The 13,252-nt window shown below is 40.7% G+C and overlaps 1 protein-coding gene across 5 annotated transcripts in view; it reads right to left on the bottom strand.

Annotated features, from left to right (window-relative positions):
- Nucleotides 1-13,252, bottom strand: part of SPIDR (scaffold protein involved in DNA repair) — a 1,328,422-nt gene that overhangs the window by 27,343 nt on the left and 1,287,827 nt on the right. For 4 of the 5 annotated variants that reach the window (XR_006103505.1, XM_042463183.1, XM_042463182.1 and 1 more), the window contains exon 11: nt 2,226-2,387. The exons of the other annotated variant lie outside the window; for it this stretch is intronic. Coding sequence is in view for 3 of the 4 variants with exons in the window: in XM_042463183.1 (XP_042319117.1) it covers nt 2,226-2,387 (162 nt within the window). In the remaining variant the exon portion in view is untranslated. The remainder of the gene's footprint in view (nt 1-2,225; nt 2,388-13,252) is intronic. 5 annotated transcript variants of the gene reach the window in all.

The raw sequence follows: 13,252 nt of genomic DNA, 5'->3' as shown, positions 1-13,252 counted from the left end.
CATACTGTCCTCTTCTTTTCCTAGTTTTATCACAATCCCTCATTAGTCACACTCTGTTAATTTGCTGTAAAGTATTCAGGTTAAGGTAGTACAGTTTAGGATAGGGTGGTAGTCATATGTGAGTAACAGCTACAGAATGAAAAGGTGCCAGGAAATAAAGATACTGCACGTTGTTAATCCAATTGATTTAGTAAAGACTGCATGCAGTTCTAGTCATCGTCTCTCAAAAACAGTAGGTCCAGAAAATATAACACACAAGAAAAACAAAAACAACCAGGAACACAAAATGCCTTCCTTATGACAAAAAGCTAAAACAGACAGCAGCTCTTTGACTTAAAGCCAGGCCTTTTAAAAATGAACCGAAACAAAACAATGCTTTTAGAGATTTCCCTTGCATGATTTTAGGGCAAATTATAAGCAGAGAGATGAACTTAAAGGATTCAGAGGAATTATAATGTCAAAGCATCAAATCTTATTTGAACATAGGAAAATTGGACCATTATACTAGCACATTTCCCTTACTTACAAATTTGTAGTATTGTCTAAAAAATTTGATAACAAGTGTGTGTGCTTGAGTGTAAATTTTTAAAAAAAATTAGATCCAAGCTATACTTCTCTGCTCTTCATCACATCAGAGTTTAGCTTCCCTCTTAAATGCTATTCCTGTAACTAAGTAGTCTAGAGCAGTGCTAATCCCGAGTGGTCTGGTGCCAATCCTTCAGCCATTGGCTGCTTGTCCTTTATGATCAATTCAGGAAAGAATGCAACAAATGTAGCCAATGTGCACAAATAAGGTACTGGTACTGAACACCTTGGAAAAAAATAATCGTGGGTCTCCCACATCAGATAGCTTGGAAAAACATTAGTCTAGAGTATGTATATGGAATAGTTGCCTGCTAGATGTTAAGATAAATTTCATCATCCCTAGCCAGCAGAAAAGACTATGATGGATGATGGAAGTCGCAATCCAATGGCCTCTTGAAGACCACATATTCCTCATCCTGGTTCTAGAATCTTGGCGGCCAATGCTTTTGCAAAAGAGCTGCAAGTCAAGCCTGAAGTACCAGACAGAGTGGCACATTACCAAGCTGCCAACTATACATGTAGTACTGCCCTCTCCCTGTGCCTTCATGTAGCTTTGTCTTAAGCAAGCAGCACAGCGCAGAGGAGTCAGGTCAGGGTTTCTGCATTAGCTTGATCTCTGTCTAGAGTACCCAGATTCTTTCTGTCAGTGTGGCACTTATTCTGCAGCCTAGTCAGCTATGGCCTATGAAACAACATAAAGCATATTGTGAATGTACAGACAAAAATGACCAACTGTCAGGGCCATAGAATCAATTTATTCATCCATTTATATACACTCCACCAGTTTCTACAGAGGATTAGCTGCATCCAAGTCAACATTCCTTCATGGGATCCCTGGGCTGTTACTACAGGCTTTATGGCAGAGATTGATACCAATCTCCAGTTAACTTGGCCTCTGTTTCCCAGTGGGATCACAGTGAGTCCTGTGGTAAGGTCTCAAGTAAGCAAGCACAGGACCTATCTTCTGCCTATCACAAACTGGCCACTGCTATGTTAGATCAAGATCTGACCACAATACATGGTAAACAGGATCAGGAGCTAATCCCAGGCAGATCAAGATTCTGTAAGTACAATTAGGATTGGACCCTGTTTTCTGATACATTCAATCAGGATCTGTCACTCGATGCAGACAAACAGAGCTAACATCAGCCCTGGCTGATGGTAAGTAGGACCAAGACCAGCAGGAACTTCAGGAGTGTAAGTAAATATTCTGGCTTACCATGTATATACAGTAAGTAGAGCCTGAGTTCAGAACACATCATGACAGAGGGAGTTACCATATATACATAGTAACCCCTGCCCCTTAAAACAAGATTAAACAGTATAAGACTAAAACTAACATTTAAAAAACCAAACAATAACCATGGGCAGAGTTCAATAAATGAGGAAGTCTTTTTCGTGGCTGAGTATTTTATTCTGGGAAGGCCTTTTATCTCTCGCAGTGGTGTTAGAGCCCATTCCCTTTAACCCATGCATTAGCCATGTCAGCTGGGACTCATAGGAATGGGGATGTAACAACATTTGGAGGGCTACAAATTCCTCAACCTTGCTTTCAGATGCCACAAAGCATCTGTAGATAGTAATGCAATTAATAACAGATACTGCTTGGTACAGTGAATATTATAGTATTATATTCTTACTTTCCTCTGACAACTCTTTGCAAAATTTTCATTCCAGATAAACGGCTGTGTTTTCCTTCCCATCTTTTGCTATATTCTTCTATTGGTTCTGGAGAAGAAAATGGAACCTGAAATTGTATCTCACTGAACATCCCATAGGTGTCCTGAACAAGGATGCACAATCTGGAAAAAAAAAAATACATACAATTTATTATATGAATGAATCAGCCTATGCTTTGAGAATTGCCAGGGAGGCCCTCTTCTCTGTCCCTCACAGGTACATCTGTTGGAAACATGGAAGAGGGCCTTCTCAGTGGCTGCCTCTAGGCTCTGGAACTGTATTCCCAGAGGTTAGACTGATGCCCTCCCTACTTCCTTTTTGCAGACAAGAAAAAACATTTCTTTTTCAACAGGCATTTGATGAGTGATTATATATGGCCCATCTCACAAAAACAATATACTGGATCCTGCTAACTGTTGTGCTGTTGTGTGCATTTGTATGTGAGAAAGTGTAATGACATGTTTTAATCTGGTTTTAACTTTTTAAATTGTTTAATCTTGTTCCAACTTTTGTACAGTCAGCCCTCCTTATCCATAGGATTTTTTATCCATGGATTCAAGTATCCACGGCTTGAAAATGCTTTAAAAATATCTAAATTCCAGAAAGCAAACCTTGATTTTGCCATTTTATGTATTTTCTTTGCCATTGTATTGAACGGGACTTGAGCATCCACAGATTTTGTTATCCACAGGGGGTCCTGGAACCAAACCCCAGCGGATTACAAGGGCCCATTGTATCTTGTGAATGTTTAAGTATCTATTTTTTAAAAACTTGTAAGCCACTTTGGATCCTGAACTGGAGAAAAGGCAGGATAAATGATGACAATAATGATGATGACGATGATGCAGCTGCCAGTCAAGACAGATAAGTGAGCGATACAGACAGCCTCAAGACCAACAGAAAGAAGCTTCATATGCTGACAAATTTATGAGATAGTTACATATGCAGGAATTACAAGGAGTAATGTGAGATTCTCACTGGGAGTGTGCATGTGTGTGCATGCACACTTTTCACTTATCTTCTGGGCTGTGTGTAAAGTAATATCTTCTAGTAATTTTGTGGACTGAGTTGCAAATGCTCTGCTCCCCTAGTAGCAATATTCCAGCTCCATCTCAAGACTCCTAAAAGTTATCTCCACAATTTGCCCCATAGGCTCTACCCTATCATACACAGTGTTTGACACCATTAAATCTGGATATTGAAGTGTAGAATTATAAATATGGTGGCCTTTTCATCAAGGCCAGTTGAATCAGGGAAATATCTAACAGAAGCTTGATGGAAATACTGTTGCTGCATGATTCATGTAGTACTCTCCATGTTCTGGCACTTCCTCGGATACATAGATATACAGTTTGGAAGTGCTGTTAGACTCAGTCTTCACTCTAGATGTCTTAGGTTACCAGAGACCACTATGGCCATGAAGTGCCATTCCTCAATGGCTCGAGATATCCTGGCCACAATTGCCCTTGTCCCAGTAACCTCCAGATTAGACTATTGCAATGTGTTACATATTCATCTGATTTGAAGATTATTAAGAAACATGAATTGGTACAAAGTACTGTACAGCTGCTAGATGTGGAGTCGATAACACATGACCCATGGGCTGAGAGTGTCTGCCTGTTTTTGAGGCTCCTGCTGTCTTCTGCCACTGAATTTGCTGTTCTAATATGTTAATCCCCTTTGAAACAAGAAGTAAAGGGATACTGCACTGTGTTTCTAAGAAGGACTGTGCTCACTTCATATGTGGGTTCTGTTGACCACTGCATCATCAATATTGGTGAAATGGCCAGGATTTGGTGACAAGAGGGGAGGCACTGCCCCCCCCCCCAATTGCTAGACATGATCCAGCCCTTGTGCTAGATGACTGACAGCAACTACATGTACCAAATATCATGAAAGTGTCAAAATATCTCTACTGACTGTTTTTAATATTTTTGTTACTATTAAGTTAATACTACATTGCTGAATGATTTCAAAAATGCATTTTATTATCTAAACTGCTTTGAAGCTTTTCATAAAGATTGCTGATAACTGTTTCTTACTGTTTGATCTTATCGTCCAAGGAGTTCAGAATCACATACATGATCCCGTCAACCCCTTCCCTTCAGCCTCCATATAATAGTTACAAATACAGATGCCTTGCAGGCAGCTAATAAAATAGAAGACAGCCTCCCCTGTTTTTGTAAGAAGGTAGGCATAAATTTACATAAATAAGAACTAAACTGTGGTTAGAGTCTATTCATTAGTGGAAAATAAACTTCCTTCAGGGAAAAGACAATCTACCTGTAGTTTAGCATCAAAACAGGTGGAAACAGTCCTCGGGTAAAACTGATTTTTCCCTCAGTTAACACAGCAATAACATGTGCAGATGCCCCAAGACAAAAAGATACTTTTGGGTGTGTGGTTGGTGCTGGAGAGACCACAAAGATGAGAGTGTGAGAACAGATGGATGAAAAACTCACAGATGATTCACTGGGAAGAAGAGAGGTAAAGGCAGCATATGATAAGAAAAGATTAAGCTCTCACCTCCTCCCTCTATGACTTTGGCCTAATTCTGCTTGAAAGCTGTATCTCAGGTGTATGGCTCCAGGTGGGGGCTTGCATGTTCCTACATATCTTCATATTAAGTGGGTTTTTTTTTAGTTCCTGCCCAAAGAAAACTAGAATATCATGGAGATTAGAGTAGACCCTCATCCTAAAATCTAGTTTTCTACCTGAAGAGACTTGTTATTTTATAGAGAGAGGCAGTCAGAAACATAAGTCCCAACCTGCTGTCTTAAATAGTATAACCCAGAAACAGTTTTACTAACTCCAGTGAGAGCTAGGCCACAATGAATCTCATTTCAAAGCTTGGGAATACTCTGTTAATTTCTTAAAACTGCTGGAGGCAGGGGAGAGGGAAGGTGAGGCCAATTATTTTGCATTGTTTTTATGACTGTGGTGCTAATGCTTAGATTTATTTATTTCCCAGTGGATATTTGGAAATGATTACGGTATTATGCTATCATGCCCCCTCCTAGTTAGTCATACTTCTTGGGAAAGGTGGAAAACGGATTCTCATTTTGATAACAAAATGGGTACACATGGTTCATGTTTCCTTGAATAGCATTTGTTGTCCCCAAAGAAGTAGGTCTGAATAGCATTCAAAAAGACAGGTACGGAGTCTTTAGGAGTGGGGGTGGAAGCACGGGTGGAGAATAGCCTCACAATAATGGTGCCAGACATGTGACAGAATGATATCATCAGAGGAGGAATGCAGTAAAGACAATACGAATCATAATCGCTCTTACAGAAAGAAATAACAGAGATGAAAAGTACACTGTGGAAATAAATATGTTTTATAAAGGAAGGCGAATGACAGTTCAAGCTTTTGTTCTGTACTTACTGGCAGCAAAAAGGAGGAGGGGAAAGACAGAAGCTATTGGAAAGTTTAAGTGTACAGACTATCTGCTTGATATCAGTGCTAGCAACATTTGCTCATCCAAGATAGGGTGCCACTAATTATACCTGCTCCCAGAGGAGAAACTTATCTCTTTGTGTATGTGCACTCCCTAGCAAGGACCAAAGCATGAAGAGGTGCACGCAAACATAATAGGTCCTCTGTGCTCCCTTCTTACAGTCAAAACAGGAGTTCCACTCTAACAACTTGTCTGGTCAAGTCTTGAGGTGGAGCTCCTTAACTTCTACTGGTGTGGCTTAGAATCAAACGGCAACCTTCGAGACACCACCCAAACTGGATTTAATTTATCTGAACCACTCAAATGCAAACAAAAGCCCTCCACCCACTGTGCGTATTATCTCTAGCACAATCAGAATGAGGGAGACAGATGTGTAGGCACAGAAGGACGTGAAAATCAGCCTGTTTTCTGTCCTGCAGTGCTACAGGAATTCTGTGAGACACTGTAGTTGTCTAAAATGCTCCATATCATTTTTATCTATGTTATAATATTCTCACACCCCCATACCAGATGCTATGTGTTTTGTGCACCTTCATCATATATTCCATTTAATTGTGGTGAAGATATCAAGAAAAGAAACATGAACAGCATTCATCAAAATTACAACTAACCTGAACGTATAACAGAAAAGATATACAGAAAGAAAAGCAAACCTCTCTACAGTTAATGAGGGCAGATATAATTATTTCCACTTTCAGTGATAGGTAGTACCACAAGAAGACAGATACACAGAGGCCCAAAATATAGCATGAAGGGATAAATTCTGCTTTGAATGCTAAAATACACTTTTTTTCTCCAAGATAATATTTGCTGGCTTGAAGACTGCATTCCTATACATATTTACCTGTAGTAAATCTCATTGAATTTAGTGGAGTTTACTTTTGAGCAGACAAGCCTAAGGTTCTGGAGTTAGTTATTACAAAGAATCCATAAAATACCACATCATCATAACTGAATTTTTTCCAATCTTTCAAATTTCATTTAATTTCAAACAGAATTGGAATCCAATCCTTGTACATGATTATTAGCATAACTTGACTGACTTGCCTGGCATAGTGACATGTTCAATGCACAGAGTCATATGGTTGATAATGGTGTCTTTGCGATTATGCCCCTTCAACATCTTTATGATCTCCTAGTTCACTATCTACCTGAACCTCTACCATTTCTAGTTTTGCTGCAACATAGCACTTCATGGAATTACTATTTGCCTTTTGTGTCTGGGGCATCTGTTCTTTCTTTGACACAAAGGCACAAATAGTACAACAAGAACAATTTTAATAAAAGTATATTTGTGCTATATAACCCCCCCCCCATTTTATTTTTTTTTACAATAGTGACCAACTACTGTGGGTTTGTTGTTTTTGTTTGCTCTGGAATCTTGGAAACAGTGGTTGTAAAAAGCATGTGTTAACAGGGAGAGAGGTTTTACCACTAGGCATAGTTGTGTTTAATCCACATTTGGGGGAAAAATAGGTAACTTTTTCTTTTAAACACAAGTAGCCTTTTGTGTATATGTTTACAGGTGATTTTAAAAAAACAAGAGACCAGGTCACTGCTCTCCTGTAATGCACCACTTATGACTACTAGTATTGTGCCAGTCCTTTAGGCATATGTAATACAAAGGGGGGTTGATAGGTGGAAAAATAGTTCAGTATGTAGAATTGTGGTTGCAATTCCAAATCTAGAAGGTTGCAATAAAACATTTATCATGTAACATTAAAGAGCCACATTTTGGAAGCATCCAGAAATGCTTCCATATTGTACACTAACATATCAGTAAGATTTTTGAGATGCATACAATTATTGACTTCAGTCCATCTTCCATCTAGTAAGCCCTCAACCTGGTTAAATCTCTATTCAGTTAAATCTCTATTCAGTTATTATTTGTAGGCCCTTGCTTTTTTATCCTAAGCAATAAAAAGGAAAGAGGCCTTTTACAGCCCTAAGTCTTGTGGCACACAGAGTGTTAAAAGGTGTCCTGCAACAAAATATTGCAGCTCTTCTTCATCCTATATCAGGAGCGTTTCTGTTCAGGGCTCCAGGTAAGCAGAGAAGAGGCACTTCTTGTATTGCCTGGATCATGCAGATAACAACTTTCATCCTTTCCCATTTCTTGAAATCTTCCCACTCTCTGCTATACAAAACTGATAATCTTGTGCCTGAGCACTATCTGGGATGTAAGGGATAATCAGTACAGTATGATGAAGAAAATTGATACCTTGACTGAAAGCTCATCTCCAGAACACAAACAAACCACTTCATTTCCCCAATTTGAAGAACCATACCTCCCTATATGAGCCCATTAGAACTCTAAGAGGGGCAGGACTTCCAGCTTAGGACTTCTCTCCTTGCACTTTCCCCAGCCTCCAGTAGAGCCCTTTACAGATTGAAAGTCAATTTGTAATTTTAGGAACATAGTGTGTTATATATGACTTGGCTTGGCATAAAATAATCATGTTTGGTATATTGAAAGTACAGTTCATTCATCAAATAACTACAAATTGAATCAATCAAAAAGCAAAGACACCCTCCTCCACATACAGTATGAACAGGAGAAACCATCAGCATTAGTAAAACCAAGGACATTATTTTGTTTCCTCTAGTTCTCCACAGCACAAGGAGATATAATGTACCCTCCAACTGCCCTAATTTGGCAGGAATGGACCTGATTAATCCTATGTCATCTCACTTTTTAAGATGTTTTTAAAATGTCTTTCTTCTTCTCTCCTCCTATTTCCCTTCTTCTTCTGGGCTTGCTTCAATTGCTGTAAACTGAGTTAAAAGTGCAAAAGTTGTTTCCAATTAACTCAGTGAGGGAAGGGGAGAGGGGAGGCCAGAGTCATGCCCTTCCCAATAGCACAGGTAAAAGCAAACAGCTGCAGCCTCTTCTGACGTGTCTGTTTTTCCTCATTAATAACTCTTGCCAACATCTCTATGATGTTGCTTGTCTTGTCTTTCATCTGTGAAATGTTGGAGGACAAAGGTCTCTTTCCCACAAATGTAACTGATAAAAGGAAACCAGGACCAGGAATTACAGTCAATCCTCTATATAGACAGATTCTACCATCCATGGCTTGAAAATATTTAAAAATATATAAATTCCAAAAAGCAAGCCTTGATTTTGCCATTTTATATAAGGGACACCATTTTACTATGCCACTGTATTTAATGGGACTTGAGCATCCATGGATTTTGGTATGGAACCGAATCAGCAGCAGATAGCAAGGACCCACTGTACAATAGCGTGATATTAATTGTGCTTTTCAAGATACGATGGGATACACAGGCTTTTTCTCCCCTGATGTGCAAAGGGAAAATCCCACATTTGTGCCAACTGGCTACAACTCTTTCTTTATTTTCTGGAAACAAGGTATAGACTGACAGGAGGATGGTTCACGCAACAGTACTGGTCTATGGATCATCACTTTGAAGCACTGCTGTACATAACTTTACATAAAAGTCTACTCACCATCTAGTTTTTACAATTAATGTGGGAGGAGGGTAATAAACAAATAAGACAACTCCTTATCTTAAGCAGTTAATTCACCATTTAAAAAATTATCCAATAATCAATTTCTCCTCTCAAAATAGTTCCAGGAAGATAATGCTTTAAAGAAAAACTTTTTCACCAATTTTTCTCCAGGCTTTCAAATCTCAACTCTGTATATACATACCTACCTAAACAGCAAGATCTACTGAAAGGGCACTCTTCTCCATCTCACCTAGAGTTGCAAGGTTTTCTAAACAGTAACTCAGGACAGATAACTCAGTTTCCAGGCTCATATAAATCCTGCCTCAAGTTTTATGAAAAGCTTTCCTGGGTGCTGAGAGCTGAAATAAAGAAGAGCAGGAGCCAGCTGCACTCAGAACAGATGGAAAGCCACAGCACTTGGTATGTGATCTGAGGCCAAAATGTCTTTTGGTTGTTTTGTTGTGATTGTGACTGATGCTCACTCTTCCCACTCATATCAGAGTGAAAAGTACAGAATCTGAGGCATCCAGTATTGCCCCCATACAGGACAGAATTTACAGTCCTTAAATACAGGATGTCCCATAGAAATCAAGATGAGTAAGAACCCTAGGCTTACAAGTCCTGAGGGTCGAGGAGGAGGGGTTGGTATCTTGCTATCTAACTCCTGCCAGTTTCAAGTTCTATCTTTTCCCTCCAGCTATCATTTCTCTTCCTTTGAGTTTCATCCTATTAGACTCTTTTCTCCTCTACAGCTCCGGGTTGCAGTCATCTATCGCCCTCCTGGTTCTGTCACCCAGTTCCTATCTGACTTTGAATCATGGCTGACATTCTTCCTTTCAGATTCAGTCCCCACTTTGATCCTAGGTGACTTTAATATCCACGTTGACGATTCCAATAACCCTACAACATCTCGCTTTAACTCTCTGCTAGCTTCTTTTGGCCTCCAACCACACTCCAACTCTTCAACTCATTCTCTTGGTCACTGTCTTGACCTAGTTCTTGCTGCAAACTGCGCCATTTCTGACTACCTGGCACTTGACTTTCCACTATCTGACCATCATTTAATCTCCTTTGCTCTCACTTATACTCCTCCTCCTCGCCATACTATTCAACGTCTTTTTCGTGATCTTCAATCTGTCGACTCTAACCATCTTGGTCTGACCCTGGATTCATCTCTCTCTTCCCTAAATCTCGGGGATTCTGCTGATTCAGCTATGTCTTTATTTAACTCCACTCTTTCCTCAACTCTTGACCATTTTGCCCCTGTCTCTGTACGCACTTCTTCCTCCAAGACTAGACCTCAGCCCTGGCTTACCCCCAACATTAAGTTTCTCCGGTCCTGCTCTAGAGCGGCCGAACGTCTTTGGAGAAAGTCCAAAGAGTGGGCTGATTTTATCCATTTCAAATTTGTTCTTTCTTCCTTCTCACGGGCCCTCTCTATGGCTAAACAGAATGATTACAAATCATTGATCTCTGCCAATGAGAGGTGCCCGCAGCGTTTGTTCTCCACCTTCAACACTTTGCTTAAACCTCCCTCTCCTCCTGTCTCTTCATCTTTCTCTCCTAATGACTTTGCTAACTATTTCATCTCTAAGATTACCACTATTCGCTCTGAGATAGTCCCTCCTGATTCTTCTTCTGCTCTTAATCTTCTATCGTCTTCGCCTAACAAATTTTCTGTCTTTCCTCCTGCCTCTTTGGATGAACTCTCTACACTTCTGAACTCTTCCAAACCTGCTACCTGTCCTCTTGATCCTATTCCTACTCGTCTTCTAATCTCTATAGCTCCCTCCTTTCTGCCCTCGCTTCTCCATATCTTCAATCTCTCTCTCTCTCTACAGGCTCCTTCCCGTCGGACTTCAAACATGCTCTAATTTCCCCAATTCTGAAAAAACCTTCTCTTGACCCCTCCTCTTTGTCTAGCTATCGTCCGATTTCTCTTCTCCCCTTTCTTTCTAAGGTTTTGGAACGGGTTGTCTATTCACGCTGTCTTGAGTTTCTTGAAGCCAACTCCATTCTCGATCCCTTTCAGTCTGGTTTCCGCCCAAGGCATTCCACAGAGACAGCTCTCACTAAGATCTCGAATGACCTTTTACAGGCCAAGGCTAATGGCCTTTACTCTGTTCTCATTCTTCTCGATCTGTCTGCAGCCTTTGACACCGTTGATCACTGTCTTCTAGTTGACATACTCTCTGACCTTGGGTTCTCAGACTCTGTTCTCGACTGATTTAGATCTTACTTGTCTAGCAGATCTTTTGCAGTAGTTGCAGGGGGTCTGACTTCTTCTCCTGTTCCCTTATCTGTTGGAGTTCCCCAGGGCTCTGTTCTGGGTCCCCTTCTGTTTTCTCTCTACACACTGTCCTTAGGAAAACTCATCAGCTCTTTTGGTTTTTCCTACCATCTGTATGCCGATGACACCCAGCTGTATCTTTCTGCCCCTGACCTTTCTCCAAGCCTTGAACAGCAAGTCTCGTCTTGCCTTACAGCTGTCTCGCAGTGGATGCGCCATCGGTGTTTGAAGCTCAACATGTCCAAGACGGAGCTTCTTGTCTTTCCTCCTAAGCCCACCCTTCAACACTCCTTTTCTGTCTCTGTGGACATCATTTCTATTCAACCAGTCCAGCAAGCCCGCAGTCTTGGTTTTATCTTTGACTCTTCTCTGTCGTGTATCCCTCAGATCCAGACCACAGCCAAGGCTTGTAGATTCTTTTTGTACAATATTGCCAAAATCTGACCATATCTCTCCGCCTCTACTGCCAAGATCCTGGTCCATGTCCTAGTGATCTCACGACTTGATTACTGTAATGTCCTCCTGGCTGGGCTTCCTTTTTCTCACCTCCGTCCTTTAATCTCTGTCCAGCATTCAGCTGCACGCATTATCACTTCCACCCACCGCTCTGACCACATCTCTCCTGTGTTGGCATCCCTTCACTGGCTCCCTCTCCCTTTCCGCATTCAGTATAAGCTCCTGCTGTCGACATTCAAAGCCCTCCATGGACTGGCCCCTCCTTACTTATCAGACCTTCTTTCTCCTCACCTTCCCACCAGGGCCCTCCATTCTGGTAGTCAAGGGTTCCTGTCTCAGCCCAGGATTTCCTCTGCCCCATCCCGGATTCGCCCCTTTTCACTTGCTGCCCCTCACTCCTGGAACCTTCTTCCTCCACAAGCAAGAGCCATCACTTCTTTAACCAGCTTCAAAACGGAGTTGAAAACCATCCTATTCAGAGAAGCCTTCCCAGGCATCGCATAATTGTCGCTTACTATCTGATGTTCTGTTGTTGGCTGTTTATCAATCCATTTCCTGTATTGCTATGTACTGTATATGTATTATCCTACTTGTGAGTATGTATTTTCCCTGGATAATGATTAACCTTCCATTTTGAAGCCAAGCCCTCCCTTCAGTCCATCTGCCTTGGTCCAGGCCTCGGAGGTTGAGAGGAACTGCTGGACCTCTTACCCTTTTCCTCCACCACTCCCTTCTCCTTCTGTGTCATGTCTTTTTAGATTGTAAGCCTGAGGGCAGGGAACCGTCTAACTAAAAAGATTGCATGTACAGCGCTGTGTAAATTTACAGCGCTTCATAAATAAAGGTTAATAATAATAATAATAATAATAATAATAATAATAATAATAATAATAATATAGGAACCCAGGCTTTTTCATACAACATTGTGATAAATGGGAGTCCCTCCATTTATCAGAACCTTCTCCCCAGATAACAAAGGATTAAATGTGGGAGGAGATACAGATACATTTTAATGAGGTGTACAAACCCCTCATTAAATCTTGTCATCCTATGGCTTCCTCAGTAGGCAAGCTGGAATGAGGGACCTCATCAGTCAGTAGGCAATGGCTGCGGATTGGATGATGCCCTATGTTGCACCAAGATTCTAAGCACTATTGCCAATAAAGTGATGCCTATATTTTAGTCCACCAATGTGTATGTGCACGATTTATATTCCCCTCCAGATGAATAGGTCTGTGAATATAAATCAGGATGATGCAGGTTAGTTATAGACTACAACAATATAAATTAAAAGTGATCAACTGACAA

This window comes from Sceloporus undulatus, chromosome 4 (assembly GCF_019175285.1).
Source record: "Sceloporus undulatus isolate JIND9_A2432 ecotype Alabama chromosome 4, SceUnd_v1.1, whole genome shotgun sequence".
Lineage (NCBI taxonomy): Eukaryota > Metazoa > Chordata > Lepidosauria > Squamata > Phrynosomatidae > Sceloporus > Sceloporus undulatus.
Note: the sequence above shows the minus strand (reverse complement) of the source record. Positions and strands in the feature narration are given on the sequence as shown.